The following is a 12,936-nucleotide window of genomic DNA, read 5'->3' on the forward strand; positions in this document are numbered from 1 at the left end:
TAAAAAAAATTCAAGAAGTTCTCATCCTCATAAAATAGTTCTTTCAATCCATCCTGCCCTAAAGAAACATTCCTCCAATTCAATTCAGGAATGAAGACTGTTCAGTGTGTGCCTCACTGGATGGCCCATAGTCACTGCACTTTCTGGGCACACTGGTAAAGAAAACTCTCCCAGGGCCACTTTCCCCATGTGCTCCATAGTCTCAATGCACACATCAAGTGCTTTCCTTAGAGAACTGTTTATTCTACGTAAGTTCACTGAGTAGCCAAAGACAGTAAATGAAACAACCACAGTTGCTTGAGGTTTATTTTTATATGCTCATAAAGAAATAAAATGTCAAGATATAGAATACAATGTAACAAATCAAACAACTCAAAATGAAGGTAGACACAAACAGCACAAAGAACATGTATATGACATTATGCAAATTTCTGAGGTTTCAAAAAAGTGGTTTTGGTTTTGAAATTCTGAAACTTTTATTATACTGTTCAAGTAATTCATATTTCAAAAGCTAGATTTTTTTATAATAACAATTGACATACAACTCTACGACAACCTGCCTTTACCCCGGTCTTCAAAATAATGCTGTTCAATTCTTCTACAGAATGCAAGGAGGTTGCTATAGTTTTTCACCTTCTCAGAAAGTTCATCACTGGTCAGCTGTGTGGTGAGAATGGTGTACAAATGGCCAAACACCAAAGCATCAAGTTCAGTAGGTCTAAAAAAATAAAGATGAAAGAACCTAAGGCACCTCATTTTTACATTAGAAAGCATTCTTTTTTAAAGAACATTTTATTCATCAATTTGAAAGGAAAAAGTCACAGAAATAAATCCTACCACAACTTGATGGAAATTTTTTTCATTTACAGAACATGAAAAAGATAACATTAATTGCATTCATTTTTAATTTTTTTTTTTATTTCACGAACGTTGGTTCTTGCATGAATGTCTGTATGAGGGTGTTCAATCCCCTGGAAGTGGAGTTACAGGTGGTTGTGAGCTGTCATGTAGGTGCTAGGAATTGAACACAGGTCATCTGGAAGAGCAGCTAGTGCTCTTAACCACTGAGCCATCTCCCTATTCCTAAATTTATTATTTTAATCACACACACACAAACACATAATATATATATATATATATATATATATATATATATATATATATATATATATATATATATATATAATGTTTCCAGTGTGGCAGAAACTATGCTAGAGATTAAAAAAAAGATATTCTAAGACATGGAAACACAAGTGTGAATGTGTGCACTTGCACATGTGTGCAAACACACACACACACAGAGCAGGTTCTCCATGTGCCCATTACAAGAGTCAATAAAAAGGTGATTATGTGTCTTACACTACAGTAAAGATGCACTCACTGAACTGTTTCCCTCCCCAGGGTCCGTAAGTTTCAAAAGCAGCAAGCACTGCCTGAATCTTTATAGCTCTAGACCTCAGTCCAGTGTCTGCAGTCTCCAGGGCTGGCTGAGGACATGAAGGCAGGAAGAGAAGTACACTGTAGGATATGAGATGTACAACCTGCACCTGCCTCTAACTGCAGTACTCAGGCTTAGTCAGTGATATTGTAAATTGAAGGTGATCTTGGGTTATACACCAATTCTTGTCTAAAAATAAAATGAAATGGAAATGTGTACTCTGTGGTCATGTTTAAGTAGGTAGTCAAAGGGTTGCATTTCTTTTTAAATAAGAAGAGTCCTTGGACTTAATAGCACCATAATTTTTTCATCATAAATGAAGAAATCAATAACAAGCAGATCCTTACAAAGAGCCAAGAACACAAGGAGATAAATGCAGAGTTAAGGTCTTCACTAGAGTAATATAAACACTAACTGTCCTACAACCCTAATATGTCTTAAAAAGAGATATCTATCTTACAAGTGGGGACTGGTTTTCTTAATACACATTTATGTCAATCATCCCTCACTTCTTATATGGCTGGGCATTCTTTATCAATAAATGAAGGCTCTGAATAAGGTCAACAGTGAATCTGTGCTCAAGTTAAGGTGGGTCAGAAGTACTCTGAAGAGATCAAAATGTCAAATGCTAAAAGTATATACTCATATAACTCCAAAGTTTTATGGACTTATATATGGATATAAATTTATACATAAAAATAAGCATACAAAAACTGTTACATTAAGACAGTTACTTAAAGTTGCTTTTGAGAACCGTTGGGAAGTAGGATACAACAGCTAAACCAAACAAAGCACATACATTATCAAAACACATTTTTTATAATCCATAAAATTTAAGAGAATGTCTACTTGTATGGTCCTGGCTGGCCCAAAATTTTTTATATAAACCAGTTCATCCTCAAACTCACAAATCCACCTGCCTCTACCTCCCAAGTACTAAGATTAAAAGCATTCTCTGCAATCCTTACAAATTTCAGTGACTCATGTTAACTGATTCTGACTTTTACAAATTATCAATTCCCACAATTCCTTCCTTTTAAAAAGTACTTGTGAGGCTGGAAAGAAGGCTCAGCAGGGGTAAGGCACTTGCTGCCCAGCTTGGTGACCTGAGTTCTATCCCAGGAACTCACATGGTAGAAGGAGAAAACCAGCTTCTCCAAGTTGTCCTCTGACCTACACACTTGTACTCCACCAACACATACATAATAATTTAAGTTTTGTAAAATAAAGTACACTTGTGGTTATGCAACAATATATATTTTTTTTAAACTCAAAACCATGCTCATAAAAGTACCAACTTTACAAAATGTAAATTATGCCAAAAGATAAGCAACCAATTCAGAAAACCTACAGCTCTTATGAAAGACAAGGACAAACCAACAACAACTGAATTACACAAGCCATCGAGATGGCTCAGCAGGTAGAGGCACTGGCTTCCCGATAATACAATCTCAATCCCTGGGCCCACATTGTAGGAAAGAACCAACTCCCAGAAGCTGGGCTTTGACCTCCACGCATGTGTCACAGTACACATGATCCCTGCACACACATGCACACAACAGTGAGCTTTAAACTGCTACTAAATATGAAACTCAAGGCCCTTTCTGTCTTTTTTCTCAATTACTGTTCTTGTTACAAAACTTTTTTCTTCTTTCCATTTGGTTTCTTTTAAAAGTTTTTTCTCAATATCTCCAGTAGCAACCAAAGTTGGTTTTAATTTTAGGAAGTAAGAGTAGGATACAAAGGAAAAGAGAATCTGTCACTGTTTAGTATACGTGACAGCCAAGGGTACAATTCAAGGCTTCTAATTAGAATCTAATCTATGTATCTTAAGCCAGTACCTTACTAGTTAAGAAACCATGTCTCATGAAAAAAATGACTTCTGCCACAGATAAATTAAAAAAGTTTTGCCACAGCAAAATAAAAGTACAAGTTATCTTTTTCTAAAGGTAGATTCTTTCCATTTAATACTGATTAAATGAAGGACAGACAGACATGTGGTATACACCCGTAATCCTAGCACTTGGGAGACTAAGCAACATTGAGCAGAGGTTTGAGGTCAGCCTGAGCTACACAGCAAATTCCAGGACTACACAGTAATAGCCTTATCTCCAAAAATTAAATAAAAAGGATAGGCAAAATTAAAAATTATATTCTTCAATCTAATTATTAATAAAAAATTTATCTGCCTAAGTATCACATTAGGTAAAATTTTTGAATGTTTATATCTTAAACATCAAAAGCATGTCTTGTTTTACAACTGTCTAAATTTCATTTTCTTTTGTAAGTTTAAATACAACTTAACAAAAGTAATATCTTTAATTTTTCTCTAAATCACATACCAAAAGTTATCAACGCATTGACAAGGACTTTAACTAAAAATTATTCTCCTGCCCGCCCCAAGAGACAGCATGTATGTGTAACAAAAATCACTCACTGGTAAACAATAATGCACTTCAAACAATGAAACACAGCCCTCTCAACTTTAGCACTAGTAAGAATTCAATACCAGAAAGAAAAAGAACTACATATACTAACATCTGGGTGTGTGTCTTTGTGTTAGGGACTAAAGAATAGAAAGACAATGTAATTGTAGAAGCTGTAACTTCCAGGATCTGATGAATCCTGTAGGCTTTTTGCTTCAGAGATTAACAAGTCCCAATTTTTAATTTTAAAATAATTTTATATAACCTGAGATGTATATGTTATATATGTAGTTCTATATTACTTCTGTTACAAAATGATATAACTAAAGTATTTCTAAATTGTTATATTCAGTTTTAATACAAAGTATGTGTGGTATGGCTACAGGAGATGGTGTCTACGAGAGCAGAAACCACAGCCTATAAGGCTCGTGGAGGACTTGTGCTTCACTCCCGCACCGTGTCACAGCTCACAGTCACCACTAACCCCCTCAGGACTCTGGCCTCCTCACAAGTACATACCCAATCATATACAAGAATTTAAAATGGAATAGAATAATTTTTTTAATTATTGGAGCTGGAGAGATGGCTCCATGGTTTAGAGCACTGGCTGCTCTTTCAAAGGACCTGGGTTTGGTTCCCAGCACCCGCATCACAGCTCGTAACTGCCCTTAAACTCCAGCTCCATGGGTCCAATGGCCTCTTCTGGTTCTGCAGGAAGCAGCCCTATCAACAGGCTCTGAATTTGATAATAGACCTTACAGACACTTCTTCAAAAGAATAAAGCAATCGAGGAAGGTTCCTGACATCAACCTCAGGCTTCCACAGGCACACACCTATACACATTTACATATGGGAACACACACATGCATGCATACCATACACATAAAAGCACATGAAAAAGTAGTATCAACCTAAAATACAGTGTTTCTAATAATAAGCCAAGAAAAAAATAGCCTTAAGAAAGTCATTGAGATGAAAATACTAATTTAAGCTTATCTATACTATATCACATAATTGAACAATCACTTTCAATATATGAAAATTATTATTTTTGCCAGGCAGTGATGACACATGCCTTTAATCAGAGCACTCAGGAGACTGAGGCAGCTGGATCTCTGAGTTCAAAGCCAGTCTAGTCTACAGAATAAGTTCCAGGACAGTCACGGATACACAGGAAACACTGTCTTAAACCTCCTCCCTAGTTATAATTTTTAATAAAAAAAAATCTTTGCCCTTTTAATGAACCTTTTTAATTAAAAAATATAATTAGCGTTAAATTTTTAAACTCTTGTTAATAGAATATGCATTACTCAATTTACATATATACATATATTTTATCTATACTCCTTAATATCTGTATTTACGATATTTTCATTTAAAAGGATAAACAGTTCTTGTCCTTCTGGCAGTATTCTGCTTGTTATTAATGACTCTCCTGGTCTTCAAGCATCTTACACTACAGATTGGGGCTATATTAGCAGCATATTTGTGTTGTTGTACTTGAAAGTTTAAGATTTTAATATTTTGTACGTCTTACAGCACTCTAAACTATATCAAAATCTTTGTCAAATCATACAAAAACTGACTGATTTACATGACTGATCTTAAGAAAACTCAATTACAAGGACTAGACTTTAGAAATCTTAGTTCTATGTTAAGCAGCACTATGCCTCACAGTCAAGAGAGGAATAAATGTTTAATGAGTACAAAAATGAATTTTAAAAAACAAGTCTTTTCTATATATTTATATATTACATATACATATATATTTACAGATTACATATATATAGTCCCCTGTAATGTATCTTGCTACTTGAAAATAAAACCTGTGGACAGAAAGCTGCAACATCAATGCCATGACCACAGGGGCTGGAGCCCTTTCCTGGACATAACAAGAAGAGCAGAGATATGTGTCCTTCTTGAAAAGAACAATAGCTCTGTGATAAAAGACATCTGAAACCTCTATGTCAAGCAAAGCCATTCCCACAAGAATAAAACATCTTACTGCTTATTGAAGAAGTAAGGCTGTGTTCCCAGTCTTTGGGAAAGGGCTTGACAGCACTGGTCCACATCTTCTAAGACCTATGCAGGTAGTGAACCAAAGAGAAAAGTAGCCAAATTAACAAAAACATAAAAAGTATGTAAGACTCTATATCCCAGTTCATAACAAAAACAGACTCAGTTTAAATTTTTAAGACCACAGACCTTATACATGACATAAGTAATGCTTTTGATGTTAATGGGAATTAATGAAAACCCATTAAATACAATTTAAGTTACTGATAAAGATCACTGTTTAACAAAAAGTTTTTCTCTCAAAATTTAATTCTCTAAACAATGTTTTCCTGAGACCATATATTCAATGATTTTGCTTATATTTTAAGGGGTGAGGGGAGTCTACTTCATAAAAATGACATACTAGAAAGTGCTGGAGATTGACCTCACTTACTCTATCCAGTTACTTGCTAACCCCCCTGTAGCACACATCAGCATGATGTCTAGCTAGAAATCAGGGAGAGAAAAAAAAGATCACCAGTTAGCTTAAATGACTGATGTTTAACCTCAAGACCTTGAAAATTACATTTTTAATGTTTTTGTTACTTTGGTAAACTTAAAACAACCCCCTTCAAGTAAAGCCAGTTAAGTACTGTACTTAATAAAGCTTTTTAAAGATCTGATGCTGCAGATCTATTTATTGACAAAAGATTGCAATAGTATGCTGTTTAGGAGGAGAAAAAATCAAGTTATAGAATAGCAGGCAGAATATGATCCCATTTGAAGACAGTATTACTTAGACATCTAGAAAATATTCTGCAAACGAAAAGGAGCAAGTCTGAGGTGGCAGGATCTCAGAAATTACTTGTCACTTAGGCCGCACAGGCACAGGCGACTTTCATAGAGAAGTATAAGTACGTCACGAGAGAGAAAGGATATCAAGTATTTTGCTGTTTACGTTACAATATTACACTGAGATTATTCTTTAAACTATGCCATTTTAATGCATAGGAAGAGATCCTTTTGTTAACTTCGATCTGTACTGACCTGGTCCAGAGTCTTGTTACCCCATCCGATAGCTTTCATCTTACGTTTGACTTCCCACTGCTTCTGATAGGCCAAAATGTGGTTCAAAGGCCAAGGGTAAGGGGAGCCATACCTAGCATGAGTAATCTAAAGCAAAAACACTTTGTGAAACACAGCATCTTTCCTAAAAAACAATGCATTTTTACAAACAGAATTCTAAAATGTATTCCCGGAGTGCATATATAAAGCAATCTGGAAAAAAAAAAAAAAAAAAAAAAATATATATATATATATATATATATATATCTTACAACATAAAAAATTAAAATTTTAAACCATTCCCTTTAAAAATATATAAACTTTTATGTACTTTACAACCAGTTCTATCAAACAATGACACATGGCTTCCCTAAAATGTATGTGCAAGCAAAATTAAAGTAAGTGAAAAACTGTATCACTAATGGTATAAACCACAATGTTTCATTTATGAGCAGGGACTTGCGATTCTGAGCAAAAGTGTTTTCTCATTAAATTTTAATTAAGATAAATGCTGCAGAACCACTCACCTCCCCGACTGTAGCTTCATCACACCACTGGAGATACAGCTAGGAACAAAAGAAGAGTCACTGAAACTATCAAACAGAAAAGGGTCAAACTTATTTCTTGCTGCAGTAATTCCTAAAAAGACAACTTTGTAAATCAAATATACGAGCTTCTTTCTTCTTGGCTAATTCACTGCGACAGAACTATCAAATTTATCAGCAGTCTTTACAGAAAATATTTCTTATGTACAGAACACATGTTTGTACATATGTACAGCAGCATTGTATGGGTATTGTTAAAATAAACTGCAAAAGCCCAACGTGAAACAGTGAGTAGACAAGACTCACTCCTTCAGTGCGACACCAGAGCTGGAGATATCCGGAAGCTTGTTTATAGATAACGACCCCCCCCAGCCTGAGTCCAGCTTCTCGATGGCTTTACAGTAGACTGTAAGGAAAGTTTATATAAGAATGCAAATTATACAAGAGTACTTTATTTCAAGCATTATAATCTTATACCTCTGCAGTCAACAGCATATTGTTGACTAATTCCATGTAAGCTTTCATTTCTGCTTTTTGGACTTCATCCAACCCATCACTAAGAGAATGGCCCTAAAGAGAATTTAAAAAAATTTTAAAAGAGCATCATATTAAATATACAATAATCTTTCAGTTATCTTTCTATCACAAGTAATATAGTATGTAAATGTCCAATGGATTAATTTCCAAAATGCTTATAGCTAATATTCAGTCACTACTAAGTAGTATTAATTTGTCAGTATATACATGTATTTTCAATAGACAAAATTACAGAATGAATTATTTCATAAAGGAGAAAACAAAATGGTTAGTAGTAAACCTTGTATTTTTCAGGCATAAACCTTAAAAACAAAATAAATGTTAAACATGTGCTACTTATAAAATGGGCAAAGATGGGGGAAAATAGCTAATGACATGGGGAAAAGACAAAGTCAAAAGTAACAATGGAGAGACATAAAACAGAATAGCTCCTATCTAAATCTGATGATCTGCTCTACTTATTAAAAGATGTATGTCAAAGCATCCTAATAACACTTTCAGGAATTTATCTTTTTGTTTGCTTTGTTTGGGACAGAGTCTTAGTATGTAGCCTCAGCTGGTCTGGAACTCACTCTGTAGACCAAGCTGGCCTCAAATTCACAGAGACTCGCCTGCCTCTGCCTTCAGAGTGCTGGGACTAAAGGTGTGCATCACCATGCCTGGCTTAGGAATTTATCTTTATAAAATAAGTATACAGAGGTTTCTGCAAAAGAAAATTCATTTTAATACTTATAAATAGCAATATAAAAGGTCAATGTCCCAATGCTCATTTAAAAACTATATAATACATGAAACACAACAGAAAACCATGTAACCATTTTTAAGATATGTATCTGTGTATAGTCATTAATATGGAATCATTTTAAAGGATAAAATAACACATAATAGTATGATCTGGTTTTCTGTCTATATAAAGGTCTGCAAGAATGCTGCCCTAAGAATGAAAGTGTTGCTTTTTTGTTGTTGTTCTTATAGGGTTTCTCTGTGGCTTTGGAGCCTGTCCTGGAACTAGCTCTCAGACCATGCTGGCCTCGAACTCACAGAGATCTGCCTGCCTCTGCCTCTTGAGTGCTGGGATTAAAGGCGTGTGCCACCACTGCCTGGCTAATAACAGTGTTTCTTAACAGTTAAAATCCAAATTAAACAAATGAACAGAACTACTGACTGCCAAGTAAGAAACCTAATACTTTCGACTTCAAAACATATTCTATATCTATCTTCCTTCTCAAAGTTCTTAAGAACTTAAAAGGTTCATTTAAGACAGAAATTCTCATTTCCCTATATTAGAAAAAAGAAAATCAACCTACATCTTTGCTATTGATTTACATTATGAAACAGAACCCAACTTATAGTTCAGAAATATTTTCTAATAATTTACATCAGCATTTCATTAAGCTAGGTTCAAATCAATGAAAATGGTCAAATGCATTTTCTATTTTTTCCATTACCTTGGCTTTAACAAACTGGACTATAGGACCAAGTTCTGACACTACTTGATTTCCCACATGAATAAAAGGTACTTTTCCTGTTGAGGAGGAGAAAAGATGTAAGAAAACAGTTTCAGTAAATTAAAGTTTGTGCTAGTAAAAAATAAAAAAGTTAACAAGAAACTCAGGTTTGTTTTATTCATAAAGAAATGTTATAAAATTGTAATTTTCCAAATGACAGCCACAAACATCTGCTAAAGTCTACAAATTTTAAGCAATGATTGCCAATAAATTTTAAAATAAAAGAGCTAAGTATAAGCAGCACATGCTGGAATCCCAAACTCAGAAGGCCACGGCAGGATTTGAAGATCAAACACAGCCCCCAAAGTAAAACTCACAGAAATCAAATTACTACAAAGGGAGGGAAAGAACAAGCAGATTCACTTTTAGAGTTCTTGCCTAGATATATCAACTAGTCATCACGTTCTCATTTCAGAACACTAAATAAGATTAATAATAATTCACATGGCCCAAGTCAGGACACTAGTTCAAGATCACTGAAAACGTCCAAAGAAATTTAACTGGGATTTCTCTTCAGGGTACAGCACAAAACCTGTATCTATACTGAAAAGTGTTTTTGTTGTTGTTGTTGATGGTGGGGTTTTGTTTTTGTTTTTTGAAACAGGGTCTCAGTGTGTGTAATCTTGGCTGACCTGAAACTCACTTTGTAGACCATGCTGGTTTCAAACACCCAGAGATTCACCTGTCTCTGCCTCCTGAGTGCTGGGAAAGGTAGTCTTCAAATTTTTTCTTTTATGCTTTCTAATTTTAAATCTGATACCCACTGATGTCAGTATTCTTAACGAGTAATGATGATGAATAAATGTCTTGGACTCAAAGAATGTACCACCTTAGAGGGTGTTCTACTTAGAGTTATGTTCCCAATACACAAGAGGAAAAAGAACAAACAGTAAGCTTTTGAAAATGGTAACACTAAGAGACATAGCTCAACTTATAGCTCCAGTGCTTGAACAGCAGGAGGCCGTGGGTTCACACCTCAGTGGGGAGAGTAAGGGAAAGAGAGAAAAAGAAACTGGTGTCTTTAAATAAATGCCACATTAGAGAGTAATATTCCATTTTAATAAACATTAATGCTTAATAAAATTATTAGAGATAAAGAAAAAAGTCTCTGAATAGCAAGCTAGCTCACTCCAAATGTGAAAGGATGATTTAGTTCAACCAGAGTTCACACTAACAGCAGGCTTCTGCCTACTACTTTTCCGTTTATTCAAAACTTCTAATTCAGTCAGCCTGAGGGTAATGGATGAGGTGCCTGGCACCAATAAAAGCTTCATCTGCATCTATGGGATAACACTACAAAGAAAAGAGAGCTTTTGGGAACACAACACTCAAGAGATGTATTTTTATTTCCCTACTACCAATGGTGCATTCCTTTTACTGCTTTATAAATCTCAAAAAACAAACAAGCTAAACTGGATAAACATTAAGTTATATTGTTATTTGGTTTTAACTTGGGAAAAAAAACTTTATTAGAGTAAATACAGGTCATCTGAGATTTTGAGAAAAAAAAAACTGTTTCATGCCTAGACTAATGGGTATTATGAGAGATGACATTTAAGATTTTATTTGATGTGTGTGTGTGTGTGAGTGCATGCACACGTGCACACATAAACAACAGTATCTACAGAAGCCAAAGGAATCGGAACTGGAGTTATAGGTGGCTGTGAGCCACCTGACACGGTGTTGAGAACTGAACTCGGGTCCTTCACCAGAGGTGCACAAGCTCTTAATCACTGAGCCACTTCTTCAGAATAACATTTTCAGAACCAGAATATTTCCATTTTTCAATTAGTTTCTAACTCTTACAGAGGAGTACTTTGTCTTCTTGAAAATATATTAAATTGGGGCTGAGCTGAAGACTAAGTGCTGGCTGCACAAGCACGAGGGCTTCAATGCAGACTCCAAGGACCCTCATAAAAGGCCAAGAGCTCTGTTCCTTAGCGCTAAATGAAGGAAACACAAAGATCCCAGGGGCTGGCTTCTTAGTCTAGCCAAATGGTGAACTACTGGTTCAGAGAGATCTTATTTCAAAAGAAAATAAACCAACAAAAGGCTGAGAGCTACAAAGAAAGACATATTAACTTCTGGCCTCTGTGTGTGATACTCCTCACCTACCCCCCCCCCACACACAAATTAAGCATTGTAGGTAATAAAGCATAGAAATAATGTGGCTAGTCAACTGAATATGCAAATACATTCAATAAAGAGATAGAGTAAGATAAAGAAGCAATAAGTGAATGATCCTTTCCTTCTTACCAGGTTAACTACAGTCACTGTGCAGTCTTTACTGTAGCTATCAGGCAAAAGCACAGAGACAGTTCTCTGCATCAAATAGAACTGCGTGTTGATTCTCATTTTACACGTTACTCCAGATCATATTTTTTATGTGTCTCTCTCTCTCTCTGTGTGTGTGTGTGTGTGTGTACGTGCACACACGCACTCATGCACACATGTGTACAGGTGCATTCACCTATGCAGGTATGGGTATGCATCAGCAGAAGTTGATATGACATTAGTGTCCTTTGTCATTCTTCCCCCAGTCTGTCTCCATCTTATTTTGACTTTGGAAACAGAGTCTCTCACTGGACTCAGAGCTCCAGGATTAGCTAGACTGGCATGTCGCTGTTTCCTAGCCCTGGACTGTAGGCATGCAGCGCACCACGCCTGTCTGCTCTCTGTGCACCACCATACAGTTCGTGAGCCGGGCAAGGGGCTGGAGATTGAAACACACAAAGACTCACAGACAGAGACACAGGTCATCCTTGAAGCCAGAATGCTCCAAGAATGCCCCCTTTATTGTGTTCAGGGGCAGCTTATATAGAGATAGCCACGCCCCAGTCAAACGCACCAGAAACCACTCTGCCATCAGGGACTCCTGAGGGTCTCATGCTCAGAGCAGCTGTGGGCACTCAGATCAGGGGAAAACAAGTTGTTTACAAGAAATTCAGGATCTGGGGGTTCACAGCTTCCAACCCAGGCAGATACTGGCATGCCCAGATTTTTGTGTGGGTGCTGAAGATCTGAACACTGGGCCTCAGGGGTGGACTGTAAATAGAGAATCATCTCCCTAGCCCTATTTTTCTTTTTTTTTTCTAAAGAAAGCAATAACATATTGTCAAGTAAGTCTGTATATTCAGAGACTGACAGCTAGAAACTTAAATGTCATCTTGTCTGAGAAGCTCATGTAAAGAAGTTAAAAGAAGAGTAGAACTGCCCAAGGAAATAGTAACAGACAAACGAACAGGATTAATGACTTCCTAACTATTAGCCAAAATGTTTTCTAACTGTCCTATGTTCTGTTTCAGAAACCCATACCAGCTGAGTATGGTAGCACATTCCTTTAATCCCAGCACTCAGAAGGCAGAGACAAGTGTCTCTATGAGTTCATGGCCAGCCTGGTCTACACAGAGAGTGCCAGAACA

At 36.1% G+C, this 12,936-nt stretch overlaps 1 protein-coding gene across 3 annotated transcripts in view; it reads right to left on the bottom strand.

Moving 5' to 3' along the window:
• Positions 1-274: 274 nt before the first annotated feature.
• The window catches only part of Mtx2 (metaxin 2), a 48,732-nt gene continuing 36,070 nt past the window's right edge, over positions 275-12,936 (bottom strand). For all 3 annotated transcript variants that reach the window (XM_038336688.1, XM_038336689.1, XM_038336690.1), the window contains 6 exons: positions 9,455-9,531; positions 7,947-8,039; positions 7,452-7,490; positions 6,907-7,032; positions 5,870-5,946; positions 275-718 (listed from right to left, as the gene is read on the bottom strand). In XM_038336688.1, coding sequence (XP_038192616.1) covers positions 547-718; positions 5,870-5,946; positions 6,907-7,032; positions 7,452-7,490; positions 7,947-8,039; positions 9,455-9,531 — 584 coding nt within the window. In that variant the 3' untranslated portion in view covers positions 275-546. The remainder of the gene's footprint in view (positions 719-5,869; positions 5,947-6,906; positions 7,033-7,451; positions 7,491-7,946; positions 8,040-9,454; positions 9,532-12,936) is intronic.

Source organism: Arvicola amphibius, chromosome 7, assembly GCF_903992535.2.
Source record: "Arvicola amphibius chromosome 7, mArvAmp1.2, whole genome shotgun sequence".
Taxonomy (NCBI): Eukaryota; Metazoa; Chordata; class Mammalia; order Rodentia; family Cricetidae; genus Arvicola; species Arvicola amphibius.